General features: G+C 41.3%; 1 protein-coding gene across 1 annotated transcript in view; it reads left to right on the top strand.

Moving 5' to 3' along the window:
* Nucleotides 1-14521, top strand: part of ECPAS (Ecm29 proteasome adaptor and scaffold) — a 103394-nt gene that overhangs the window by 16050 nt on the left and 72823 nt on the right. The window contains exons 6-9 of the mRNA XM_060237156.1: nucleotides 251-400; nucleotides 2202-2373; nucleotides 5072-5211; nucleotides 6270-6351. Coding sequence (XP_060093139.1) covers nucleotides 251-400; nucleotides 2202-2373; nucleotides 5072-5211; nucleotides 6270-6351 — 544 coding nt within the window. The remainder of the gene's footprint in view (nucleotides 1-250; nucleotides 401-2201; nucleotides 2374-5071; nucleotides 5212-6269; nucleotides 6352-14521) is intronic.

Raw genomic sequence — 14521 nt, forward strand, 5'->3', positions numbered from 1 at the left:
CATAAAGGGATGCCAGTTAAAATAGAGATTTAATTTTTACATACTGCTAAAACATTTCCAGAGTTAGCTTCTTGTGGGCATGAATTTGCTTTCACTTTTTTATTGCCAGGTATGATAGTTTTCAAGTGAAGGTGGAGAGATTGTGAGGCATTTCACAGTCTTGCCTGGGTTTCTGTCATTTGTCAGTGTAAAAATTTGTCATGTCTTGTTGTTTTATTATATAGTTGCAGTAAATATAATTGTTTTTCAGCCTAATGCACCTTCTAATACCAACCCTTTTTCACATGAAATATCCTGTTGAACCTCTGAAAGCAGCTTCTCCATTTAATCTTGCTGAAAAACCAAAGACTGTACAGCTGCTATTGGATTTTATGTTGGATGTCCTCCTTATGCCTTATGGGTAAGTTATGGTGCAACCGGACACTTTCAATTTCTGCGTAAATGCTGGCGAATGACAAGGAATGTCATGATCATACAACGGGGAGAAAGTTTCATTTTCAAAATAGTTCTCTCACTACTTTGTCTGCTAAAGTTCTCTAGTGTGCATTCAGACCCTAAAATTCTCTTGGAATGAGTTCCAATCCTTAAACAGTCAAGGATAAGATTTGCTTGCCTCAGGTCACCTGTAAGCCACTGGGCAAATCACTTAGTGCTAATGCTTAAGAGAAGAGCCAGCATGTGGAAATGGCTGCTCTTCATGGTGAGTATTCGTCTGGGCTTGGTTCAGCCGTAACGTGATTAGGGTTGCCAGCCTTCAAGTAACCATAGACTTTCATATGAATCCTAGAATGTCCTGTGATGCAGCAATGTCAGTTTAAGTTACATGGTTGGAAGTTATGTCAAGGGACACTGTTTCAGCCCCTGTTGAGTGGTGGCAGGGACCAAGACTGAGAGCCATCAAACTTGCCTCCCTGCTTACAATCCTGGTTAAAAAAGAACTAGTGCAGCACTATTAGCACTTGCTGTATAATACTTTAATGAGTCTTTATGGTGGGCATTTTGTGTACTAGAAAAAAATGAGAGTACATGATGCCATGGATGGCTTTCACTTGCATATCTATTGTAAGCATTACATACAGCCAGTATCTACTGCAATGCGTGTGTACATTATTTTAAAATTTTAAAAAATGATTTTTTTCTTATTTTAATTCATAGAGAAATGTCTTGCAGATCTCAAATGTCATACTAAGCAGATCTCCTCTTATGTTTGTTTAAGTAAATGGGTTTGGAAGAATGTAACTCTGCTTAGGATGGCACTGCTAATATGTTAAGCAGTGAAAGTTGTGGTAATTGGTTTACTCTTATATTTAAAACCCGAGATGAATCAGTATGGAAAATTCTGTAAAACTTTCTATATTCCAAAATTCCATAACAGACATAAATGGGGCTTCGTTGGGCCAGGCCATGTGTACCACAAAATGTAATGCCAGGTAGTAGAGATATAAACTTTATAAAGTATACCAACACAATTAATGATATTTTTACAAATTAAAATACAAACTTGCGTAAAACCCTTGTGATATTTGATTTAACTCTTTGATAACTGACGCCTCCCAAACATTTCCCCCACACACACCCTTAAAAGATGCCTGCCTAAAATAGAAAGGGGGGAATAAGGCGATTGTAAGCTGCTTTGAGACTTCTTAAGATAGAGAAAAGAAGGATATCAAAAACAACTCTTCTTCATATTATATAATTTTTGCATATTATAGTAATTTTTGCACATACTTTTGTATGTGTTGGATTTGTTGCTGAGTTAGCTGATGTCTTGCTAGTAGTTGATCCTGTAACAGCAGAGTAAAACCCTGGTTGAAATGATTATTGCTTCTGTTAGCATTTCTGTGTATGATGCATAAAGCCAGTTTCTTTGCTGATGGATATTTTGATCATGCAGGACATGAAATGCCAGAGCAGAAAACTACTAGTTTGCAGAGCAGAAAACTACTAGTTTGCAGAGCAGAAAACTACTACTAGTGCTGCAGCACTACCATGGCAGGTAGCCAGAAATATGGTACAGCAGACATCCACTGAAGGGCCACTTAGTCTTATAAAGGGGCTTGATTGTTATTCAGGCATTGTCTGTACTGTTCTTGCTATGCCCTTCCCTTCCTCTATCCTAGGTGTGTAAGATTATATCCTAGGTATGTAAGATTGAAAACTCACTTTACATATTTTCTCCTCCCTGCACTTTTTCTTGCTAGATATGTATTGAATGAATCCCAGAGTCGCCAAAATGCACCATCTGGACAGAGCAGTTCTTCTTCAAGTAGTTCTGGAGGGTCTGGGATCCCTCAGCCTCCTCCGGGGATGAGCTTCTATGCAGCCAAGCGGGTAATTGGAGACAGCCCATGGACACCTGAACAGCTGGAACAGGTAGAAAGCCAAACCTAATTGTTTTATGGGTGTGTCACATAGAAGGTGTGTCCACACTTGGTAAGAATTGCTAAACAGATGCAGCTGATTTAGCAAGTTGCGGGATTGCATATATCCTTTTTTCAGTTCCTTTCCTTGGCATGTTCTTCATCATTTTCTGCCTATCTCATTTCATCCTGAGAAGTTACAGCTGATTAGTGTTAATGATGGTTGAACCCTGGGGGGTGCTCCACACCTAGCTTTTGGAAGCTTGGCCTAGTCTCAATTCTTTAAGTTTAGTTAAGGGCCAAGCTTGCATTATGTCTGCACCAGCAACAAATATGGAAAATGAGTGAGTAAATAACATTGCATTCCTAAGCGGAGATGCATTTTTAAAAAGTCCATTGAAAGCAATGGGTGTAACTGCTTATGGCTACAGTGTAAGTAATTTCAAAACCTTTGCTGTTGTATAAAGCAGGCAAATGCTTTGTCAGGTGAGTTGTTTGCTTAGCTATATCTTGGTTTAAAATACAGTTTGCATATTACAGCATTTCAGGGTGATTTTGGAGCAGAATAAATCTGCTACCATGATTTCCTTAAAATAGCAATCTGTTAGTTTGTTATTAAATGATATCCTGGTATTTCTTCTTGGAGTAAAATAGCTGCCGGTCCTGTTTCTGTTAATTCTCTTTATTAGACTTAACTTCCCCATGATGACTAGTATGCCTAGCCATTCAGTGCATCTATAGTGGGGGTCCTGAACCTTTGTCAGTGATTAGGCCCCTTTGGAATTCTGACACATGGTGGTGGGCAAAATGTCTGCCACAGGAGCTGGAGCCAACCAAAAATGTTTGCTGCAGGAGGTAGAGCCAACCACATGATGTCAGAGAGTGAGGTTATGCATAACTGTAAAAGTAATTCTTCAACATTTCAGGCAGAAGCTCTGCTTAACAGGATGCCTTTTTAAAACATTTCCTTGCTTATGCAGTGAAGATCCTTATGCTGTGGTGATAACTGCTGCCAAAACAGTTTTTTTTTTTTTTGTATTTGAGCCTGCACAGCCAATCCAATCATCAGTGGTTAATCAGAAGCTCTTCTGGGCAGAAGCCCCACCTGGACCTGCCCACATTTTAAAAACACGTAGTGGTAGGGCTGCCAATCCCCAGGTGGGGGCAGGGGATCCCCCGGTTTGGAGACCCTTTCCCAGCTTCAGGGTCATCAGAAAGCGGAGGGAGGGGAGGGAAATGTCTTCTGGGAACTCTATTATTCCCTAGGGAGATTTATTCCCATAGAAAATCATGGAGAATTGATCTGCAGGTACCTGGGGCTCTGGGGGGGGGGGGCTGTTTTTAGGGGTAGAGGCACCAAATTTTCAGTATAGCATCTAGTGCCTCTCCCCAGTATACCCCCCAAGTTTCAAAAAGATTGGACCAGGGGGCCCAATTCTATGAGCCCCAAAAGAAGGTGCCCCTATCCTTCATTATTTCCTATGAAAGGAAGGAATTGAAAAGGTGTGCCGTCCCTTTAAATGTGATGGCCAGAACTCCCTTTGGAGTTCAGTTATGCTTGTCACAGCCTTGATCTTGGCTCCACCCCCAAAGTCCCCAGATATTTCTTGAATTGGACTTGGCAACCCTACTTAGTGGGCACCAGAAAACATGATGAAACCCTTGGGCACCACATCGGGTTCTTTTGATATATAGCACGGTTATGACTTTCTGAGATGAGAATGATGACTGGAGTTAGGAAATCTAGCCGAGAACTAGTAGAACCAAAAGCCTTTCTTTAGGACACTTTTTAAAAGGTTTTACGTTTTCATGCACAGATCAATTTATTGTTATATTTGAGGCTAGACAGCATGATGTAGTGCTTAAGAATGGTGGAATCTAATCTGGAGAACCAGGTTTGATTCTCCACTTCTTCACATGAAGCCCGCTGGGTGATCTTGGGCCAGTCACAGTTCTCTCAGAACTCTCTCAGTCCCATCTCCCTCACAAGGTGGCTGTTGTGGGGAGAGAGAGGGAATGCAGCTGTAAGACGTAAGGTATCTTAAGGTAGAGAAAAGCTGGGTATAATCCTCTTCTTCTTCTAGGAAGTATTTTTTTTTTTGCCATTAAGATATGGCAGAAGGTATTTTTCATAAGTCATGTAGACAGACCTCAGATTCAGTGGGAGCTCACAGGAGCACAGCTCCTGAACCTTTCTTAGAGTTCCACCCCCTCCTTCTGAGAGTTCCACCCCCTTGTCCATTGAATAGTATGTGCAGCTGCATAACAATCCCTGGATGACCTCCACCACCTATTTTTCTGCAAAACGATCCCTGCATGTAGATATGATTGAATTTACTCTTTGAACCTACAGGTACTTCTGACAGATTTAAGTTTAGTATTTTCTATCTTTTCATGAAATTCTATAATCTACACAAGATTCTATTAGTTTCAAAGGTGCGAGAGTAAAGAAAATACTTGAAAGAACAAAGTGGTTTTAGGGAACCAGGCTCTGTCCTGCACACATGAGTGTTTGGAGGTGGGGGGAGTGCAGAGAGCCTTGTTGGTAGCTGCAACCCTAACTCTAGTGACACTTAAACTGCTAATAATATTCTTGCTGAGGAAGGGCTTGATTCTAAGAAAAAGTATTGATCTCAGTTGATATCACTTCTAGACTATATCTCTTGAATGGGCTGACTGACTTTTGCACTCCTTTCTGCATTGTTGGGCAGTGTAAACTGGGCATTGTGAAGTTCATTGAAGCAGAGCAGGTGCCTGAACTTGAAGCTGTCATACACCTGGTCATTGCGTCTAGTGACACACGACACAGTGTAGCAACTGCAGCAGATCTTGAACTCAAAAGCAAGCAAAGGTAATGACTTTTAGCTTTAAAACTTTGAATAGTTTTTTAAAAAAAAACTGAAAAGATGGCCAAATTTTGAAAAACCTTCTCTTAATTGTGTGTTCTTTGCTTACGTTGCAGTGCCACACATTTTTTTTTATTTATTAGCACTTTTATATGATCCCTCTCCTTATTTTCCACCACTTTAGTAGTTCTTTTCCATATGTCATAATAGACAGAAGGTGTGCTTGTGTTGTTTCTAAGTTAGCATGGATGGAGATGGGGTAACCTCCTACATTTGAAGCCTGAGCAGAAATTTGCTTTTTCCCACTAGACTAAAGAGAATAATAGTACCAGGCATTTTCCCCATTCCACCAACACTGTAAATGCCCTAATAGCCCTTGTAATCATTGGACAGGCAACATTCACAGCCACTTCTGATCAAACAAGTAATGTGGTATGTGGCCCTGCTTTTGGAAATTTATTGTAAGTCAATGCATGTTGGCCAAATTTTCCAAACCTTAATTTATCATGATAGATGAAGGACCTATTTTGACTTTGCTGTCATTTCACCCGGGAATTAAGTAGCAAAGTTAAGAAACTCCAAAGCTTGGTTCATAGTTTAAAGCTCATTTTAGACAATATATGAAATCAGGTTTCTTTTATCTAAGGTTGGATTTGGCTCACAATTATTCATTCAAAATCTAAGCTTGCCTTTACAAATTCTGGGTTTCATCACTTTAACCACCCCCACCGCCTAAGACCATCCTAACTTGTACTGTGGTTTGTTCCCCAGTGCCAGGATATGGTTAATAAACCAACTTCATGCCATGGTTTTAGATCTTGGTTTTACATACCCTGATTAACCACAAACATTTTAATTAAATCATGATTTTGTGTGGTATCTGAACTGAGCCCAAGAGTCATTTGTTTAATTAATGCATATGTGTACTTACTGAATTACTGAGATTTACAGCATGAAAGAGAAAGCAATACTGTACTGGCTACTAGTTGGCTTTACTCACAGTCATTTACAATAATTAGTTCTATGACTTGACCATATGTGTATCTTTTTAAACATTGTTTAGTTTAATCGACTGGAATAATCCAACCATCATCAACAAGCTGTACAAAGTGTACCTCGGAGACATACCACTAAAAACCAAGGAGGTAAGGCTTGCTTCCTTTCATTTGCATTCCTTTCTGATTTATACAAAGCTGTCTTTTGTGTAGGAAGGTAGGTAGATAGCTTTGTTCTTTGGCTTGATGTCATGGTGAATCTTGTCCAGCTGTGGTTTTTAGAGTAATCTGCTACTTGCTTCCTTTTCTTCTCTATTTCCAGGTTGCAGGGGAGGGAGATAATTTAACAACATGGGGGCTTTACTTTCTTGCTGCTCATAGTAGCAGCCATTCATGTTTGGATGATCGGTTTGCTCTATTCTTCCCATATGCCAGATTTGTTTGGGTAGGCATTGTTGTAGATGAGAGATGTCAAGCTGAAAGTTTCTGACCAAAGATAAATCTCATGCTAACCATTATCATTAATCCAGCATAAATGTCAGGTGCCTGTAGCAGAGGTATGTCTTAATTTAAGATCTGTGATGCAAGTAAGTTGAATGCCATTCCATCACTAAAAGAAGGCTAACATCCCAGCAGAGTCTTGTTAAGAATTTATCACAGTTTTTGGTTGCTAATGAATTTAGCAACCTGATATCCTTTTGCTCATGGGCCATTTATAAGGATTTGATATATAGTGTATAAACAACTGATTTTCAGTTCCGTTGTTATGATAGCTGTAGGCTTCCAGCCTATCTTGGAATAACTGATTATCCAGTCCCATTTCAGTCAGGTTTCAAGCCTGATTATGGGTCTTCCTGGAAGCTGATGTTTGCCAAAATGAGGTGGTGGGTGGTGTTAACTCTCCAGGACTTTGCTATTTCTAGACTTGCCAAGTGAGATGAGTATGGGGGGGGAGTGTCAGCATATATAAATGCTCAATAAGGCATTAGGCTAGTGACTCCTGAGATCATGCTGATCTAACTGAAGTCAGTGTCAAAATGACTTCAGTGCTTACCAGGTCTCAACAAGGTGAAACCAGTTCTGACTGGCATTTGGTAATGAGTGCAAAGATTGAATGTCCAGTGCACAATGACTCAGCACTTGTATCCCATTGGTGCATACACTATGTAATATATGTATATAAACAGTGCTGTACTGTGCAATGTATCCGTCTACTCTAGATTGTTTGCTTGGCAAAGCACTTTGCTGGTGGATGTAAATAATGTAAATAAATTGTATATAGTTATGCACAGAGTGTCGTTGGACTGTTGCTTGCTATATTGACTCACCTACCAGGGCTAATAATAACGATAAAACTACAAGATTATGGACCCTGTCCGCTATGCTCTGGAGGCTTTAGGTGAGGCCAGCCTGCTGTTGTTAACTGAGCCAGAGTGGATGTCTGCTGCCGTTGTTTGAGAACGAGAGCAAGGACGAGCTCCGTAAGGCTTTGAACAGCAGTGCAGAGAAGACATCAGCATGGCTCATATTTCAGCAGCTCAGCTTATCGAGAAGCTTACCTCCACTAACTATAGTGTGTGGGCTCTCCATATGGAACATTTCCTCAAGCGAGAGGGTCTGTAGTCGATGGTCGAAGCACCTCCAGCCCAGCTTGATGGTGAAGACGCGGTAAAGAATGAGAAGGCGCTGGCTAACATCGTCCTTAGTGTGGGAGACGACCAGCTGGTTCATGTGTCCCATAAGACCACTGTGAAAGCACCTTGGGATAGTCTAAAAGCAGTCTATGTACAAAGTACTGCCGGTTCTCTGATTGCTATTACTCGTTGTCTATACAGGACGGTAATGAAGCCAGCAGCGTCTGTCAGGGCACACTTAAATGTCCTGGCCTAATGTTGCCAACAGCTAGAGCAGAGGCCAGAAGAAGATAGAGTATACATAATTCTCAGCTCGGTGTCTGCTGAATTCAACATGCTCATCACTTTGCTTGAGACCTTGGCCTATGTCACCGGTCAACTTCTCGAGGAGGAGAAGAGGCTACAGGAGTCGAGTTACACTCAGGCTTGGCAGCGATCCAGACTGGGGGAGAAAGTGAAAGCCAGCACCAGCAGTTCCCTTGACGACGCCAGGAATCAGTGGGGAGAGGCATCGGAGGTGGCTCTAAAGGTGCGGAAATGTTTTTGTTGAGGCTCAACGACACATCTTAAACATGCCTGTCCTGAGTGGAGGAACAGGCAGAGACAGGGAGGAAAGTCTAAAAGTTCAACGCGTTGCTTCAAGGCTTCGCTGGTAGTGACAGATGCTACTGCTACTCCAGGAGTATGGATTTTAGACTTGGGGGCATCACAGAATTTCTGCAAGATGAACATTTGAAGAAGATAGAAGAAGATATTGGATTTATATCCCACCCTCCACTCCGAAGAGTCTCAGAGCGGCTCACAATCTCCTTTACCTTCCTCCCCCACAACAGACACCCTGTGAGGTGGGTGGGGCTGGAGAGGGCTCTCACAGCAGCTGCCCTTTCAAGGACTGTCGGGACCAGCCCTGACACCGTAGGTGCGGAGAGAAAGATTTATAACGCAATAAAACACAGGGAGGCGTCTGCAGGAAGTTCAAAGCGTGCACGAGATAGTTGCGCAAGGAAGCAGCTCTTAATTAGCTCCTCCTTGCCACGACTGCACATTCTTTTATTCATAGCATGACATCACAACATTCCACCTGCTGGAGCCAATTAATCACCGTGCCTACTCTGCCTGACAACAGAGGGGCACCTGCGTACATTAAACAACCAGCATGTTTCTATGACACAATCTAACAAGCTTGGTCACACAACACTGTGTCCACGTCTCATCTCTCAGCTCTCTAGAGGCTTGTTCACTGCACCCCCACATCTCCTCTCTTTTTATTTATTTTTCTTCAGTGGAAAGTGCTTGATACTTTTGTTGGAATAATTGTCGTCTTGCAATCATCAGGACTGAAGGAGAACGTTGACCACATGATCTAAATACATTGATTAATGGAGGAGTACATTGTATAAAACAACAACATGTTATTAGTAATATCAGTATCATAATCACTGCCATTACAAAATCTCGCAACCACCTACAATTTGGAAGCCAGGACCATAACCAACTCCACCCCCCAATAATAGCGTCTTCATTTTTCCGTAGAGAAGTTACAACGTCTTGCATTTTATCCAAGGCTTCCTCTATAACCCCTGATTCATTTATATAAAAACAACAGGATTGATTTAAAAAAGCACACAAACCCCCATTCTTTAAAAATAGAAAATCTAAACCAAGACGATTCTGAAAAACAGTATTCGCTAAAGAATTCATTTCAATTTGCAAAGCAGTAATTCAATTTGCAAAGCTATTTTTGAAGCATTAGCAAGTAATTCTGTATCTTTAGAAATGGCTAACAATTTCAAATCATCGCTAGCAGAAGTTACAGTAGGAATAAAAAAACTTGCAATATCTAATAACATTCTCTGTACCTTACTTAATGTTCGCTTATATAAATGAGGATTATATGATACCATAACATCAGAATGCTTAGCAATATACATGTTATAAGGACCAAGAGTGGTTAGGGTACATCTGCCCTTCCAATAGGAAGGCAAGACCTTATAAGCATTAGATCCACAAACAAAAAACACACCATCATTCAAACCATAACTATAATTTTCTGGGGCATGCCCTCTTTGAATATCTGTTCGTTGCCAGCTCAAAGATTTAAAAACAAGATAATCATTATTTATACCTAACCCTAAACCTGTAGCAGAATATCTTATATCATTATCAGGCCATCCAGTAATATTTTTTGATCCAGATGTATACGTATTGGACCATAATTGACAATCAAACACACATTCATTATAATTACACGGATATTTGGGTAGATAAACATAAGATCCATAATCTTTTAAGGAATTATTCCAATCAACCAAACCATCTGGCAATGTTAAAGTCACTACACACCGAGGGTACAATCCCAAATCATAAGTCCCATTTAATGATTCTATGCAAATGGGAGCCTCTGGCCATCGGGATGATTCTGCAAGCATCAATGGACGAGGAGTCTGCCGTGTAGAACCAGCTATTTTCTCTGTTTGCAATGAGACATTGGCCCAGTGGGTGGCATTCAAAAATTTGAATGGGCCCACGGGCCATATTTTCTCATGACTGGAATGTACACATAACCAACAATCAGCTTTTTGAGAAACATTAAGCAATATATTGGTAAGCTTTAAAAATTCATTTTTGTTAGCATCCACTTGTGTCTTTCGTTTCTGAACCATATCTCCCACCCCAGCTGTCACTCCCAGCATTAAAATTATGAAGATAATCCAGATTCTCCACGCCATGGCCTGACACATCGAGCAGGGATCCACAGAGGTCCTTTCTCTAATGCTACTGCGGTGTATCCTCGTCCCCAGGTGATCAGGGGGACAGGTCCTTTCCACTCGGGATCAGGAAGCTTCCGATAGGCGACAAGCGGTCGAGGCAGTTGTTCCTCCAACCTAAAATGAAGCTCAACAGGGGTGTGAGACCTGTTATGGGGAGTAAACAAAAAATTTAAGGTATAAAGCACTCTAGCCACGACGGTAGGGACAACTGTTGTGGGAACCCCTTTCCCCTCCGTCCGGCGATGCAGTAGCAATTTGAAGGTCAAATGAGCTCTTTCCACAATGGCTTGACCTGTTGAATTGAAAGGAATACCATGAGTTAGTTTTATTCCCCACAATTGGCAAAAATCTGCAAATGCTACAGAAACATAGGCAGGTGCATTGTCCGTTTTCAAGCATTCTGGCCTTCCCATGACTGCAAAGGTCCGAATACAATATTGAATAACATGACGCGACGTTTCCCCTTTCATTGGCGTGGCCCAGATAAAACCTGAAGATGTGTCTATTGTGAGATGTAATTTGTTGAGAGGAGCCAGTGCTGGCACATGAGTCACATCCATTTGCCAAACCTGGTTGGCCTGAGTTCCTCGAGGATTCACTGCATCACAAGGAAAGTTGATGGGAGTCTTACAACAAGAAGGACACACAGACACAATGTCCCTTGCTTGTGACATCGGGATAGAGAACATTCTGTGCAAGGTCTTTGCAGATTGATGGAATGCAGCATGTGACTGAATGGGATCGTCAAACAAGGAAAAAATATTATTCCGAAGGGCTGCATCTGCACGTGCATTTCCTTCCACCAACATCCCTGGTAGGCCAGAGTGGGAACGAATGTGTGTAACAAAACAGAAAGCTCTTCTTTCCTGTAATAAAAACTGCAACTGACAAAACATTTCATACAACTCTTTGTCAATAGATGGAGACACATAAGACAAAGGTAAATGCATCATCAGTCTAAACACATACTGAGTGTCTACTACAAGATTAAAATAATCATTTTTAAACAACTGAAATGCCAAAATCCCAGCAGCTAATTCTGACCGCTGGGCCAATGACTGTGGATTGGTAAATTTCACTTCCCACACCCCATCTGGCATCTGCCATGTGACCACTCCTCGGGTTGGGGATCCATCTATGAAAAGAATTAGAGCATCCTGCAAAGGGTGTGGAGAGAAACAAGTTGTTAGTTTGTAAGGCATCTCGGAAAGCAACAACAAGCGTTTATCTTTGGGGGAGTTATAAAGGATTGTTCCCAAAAAACCCGCGAAAGCTATCTGGAACTCTGGCGTCGTCTGCAACAAAGGACAGCTCTGCAAGAGCTATGGCTGACCCAAGGCCATTCCAGCAGGTGCAAGTGGAGGAGTGGGGAATCAAACCCAGTTCTCCCAGATAAGAGTTGACACACTTAACCACTACACCAAACTGGCTCTCCTCATTTGCTCCACGACAAAAAGCCTTCCGATCTTCAGCATGTTAGTTTGGCTGATGGACATAATTCTGAGGTGCTATGTCAGGGGCGTGTAAATTTTCCGGCTTTGCAGCACACTTTCTCTGAGGTGCTGTGCGTTCCCTCATTAGAGAACAATTTACTAAGTGTGCCTATCATAGATGAGGCTGGGTTTACAGTCACTTTTGTTGACAAGACATGTAAAGTCATAAAGGGAGGGAAAGTGCTGGGAGTTGGGAGATGACAGAACAATGTTTATGTTCTTGAGAACTCATTGGGAACTGCTAAGGCTGTAACCAACTCTAACCCTCACGACAATTGTGTACATTTGATTCACCGAGATTGGGGCATGTTAGCTTCCATGCTATAAAGAAAACACTCTCTATTGTGGGGAAGGGAAGTGTGAAAGATTGCAGTCAATTCCTTGACTGTGAGGTATGCAAATGCACTAAAGCACAAGCTTTCCCCATAGCTCGAGCGATAGAGTGTCAGCAAGGCCACTAGCCTTACTACATGCAGACCTGATTGGTCCGTATTCCAAAAGCCACTCCAATAACAAATTTGCTTTAATCCTAACTGATGACTACTCCAGGTTTTCTTGAGTGTATGTGGTAAAGCAGAAATCAGATGTATTCACCACTGTGAAATACTGGCACAAAAAGGTTCAGAAACAACTAGGTAATCTGTGTGGTATTCAAACGGATATGGGAGGAGAGTTTATGTCCTCTGCATTTAAAAGGTGGATGCAGATACATGGGATATCTCATAGAGTGGCTAATGTAGCAACGCCTCAGGAAAATAGAGTTGCTGAATGAAAAGGTGGGGTGTTGCAAAACAATGATGCTAAAGGATGCTGGGTTACCTATCAGTTTTTGGGCAGAAGCTTTAAAAGCTGCTTGCTATGTTAACAATAGACTCTGGTCTAAACCAATTGATAGCATTCCATTTAAGATGCTATACAACAAAAATCCCAACCTAGATCACCTAAGAGTGTTCGGTATAAGAGCTTGTGTAAACATTCTGATTAACCAAAAGAGAAAAGGAAGTGCAAGATCTAAAAAACTTCTATTTCTGGGTTACCAAACTGGCATGAAAGCCTATCGGTTTGCTAATGTTCAACAAAATATTAGCTTCAGCAGATCTGCTAACTTTTGTGAACACCAGGGGTGGCAAAGAATCCATGCCAATGATTTGCCTGATCAGGTTGCACTGCCTATAACAACTGAGAAACAAACCACGACTGTAAAACAGGAAATAAGTTCTCCTTCACCTAGTATCTCTGAGGGTGAACAAAGTGCAGCAGTACCTAGAAGGTCAACTAGGAGTACTAAGAGTGTACCACCTGACAGATATGGGTTTGTGAATACCTCAGTGAATCATGTTTATGTGAGAAAGCCACAAAGCTTTCAAGAAGTATTGAATATTCCAGGACCGGAAAGGGTTGCTTGGCAGGAGGCCATGCAGAGGGAGTACAGCTCATTAACCGAAAATAATGTGTTTTCTTTGACTTGTCTGCCAGTTGATAAAAAGGCTATTGGGTGTCGGTGGCTATACAAAGTGAAAACTCTGCCAGATGATCAAATGCAGAGAAATGCAAGATTGGTTGCAAGAGGTTTTTCTTAAATAGAAGGAGAAGACTATGATCAAGTGTTTGCTCCAACTGTAAAAGCAGACACTTTAAAAGCAGTGTAGGGCAAGACAAGATGCAGGTACATCACTTTGATTTTACCACTGCTTACTTAAATGCACATCTAGAGAAAGAACTGTATATGGAACAGATACCAGGCTTTGAGAACTCAAACAAAACTTTGGTATTGAAACTCAACAAAGCATTATATGGCTTAAAACAAAGTGCCAGGGAATGGAACCAGTGCTTGCGCGAGGCATTGATTGATTTTGGGTTTGAACAAGGTATAGCTGATCCCTGTATGTTCTGCAAAACAATTGAACAAACAAAATGTTATTTGTTAGTTTTTGTGGATGACGCATGTTTTTTGTTCCACATTGATACACAATTGAAATGGTTTATGGAGTCAACTCAAAATCTGTTCAAGATGAAACACTTGGGTAACATATGACACTATTTGGGAGTTGACATAATCAGAGACTCACAACGATGGTTCAGTCTGAATCAGAAAGAGAAAATATTTAAACTCCTTGAAAAGTATAACATGCTGGATGCACATTGTGTAGACTCGCCAATGACTACAGGTTATAAAAACGAGCCTGATGATAAAGCATTTGAGAACAGGTCTATGTATCAATCTCTAATTGGTTCATTGCTGTATGTTGCCTGTTGTTCCAGACCTGACATATGTTTTGCTGTACACATGTTGTGTCAGAAAAGCTCAAATCCTTATGCTAAGGACTGGGTTGCAGCAAAAAGGGTACTCAGATATCTTAAGGGTACTGCCAACTACACATTGGTGTTAAAAGCTAATAAGGCACAACAAATCACTGCCTAC

The sequence above is a fragment of the Heteronotia binoei genome, chromosome 4 (assembly GCF_032191835.1).
Source record: "Heteronotia binoei isolate CCM8104 ecotype False Entrance Well chromosome 4, APGP_CSIRO_Hbin_v1, whole genome shotgun sequence".
NCBI classification, from domain to species: domain Eukaryota; kingdom Metazoa; phylum Chordata; class Lepidosauria; order Squamata; family Gekkonidae; genus Heteronotia; species Heteronotia binoei.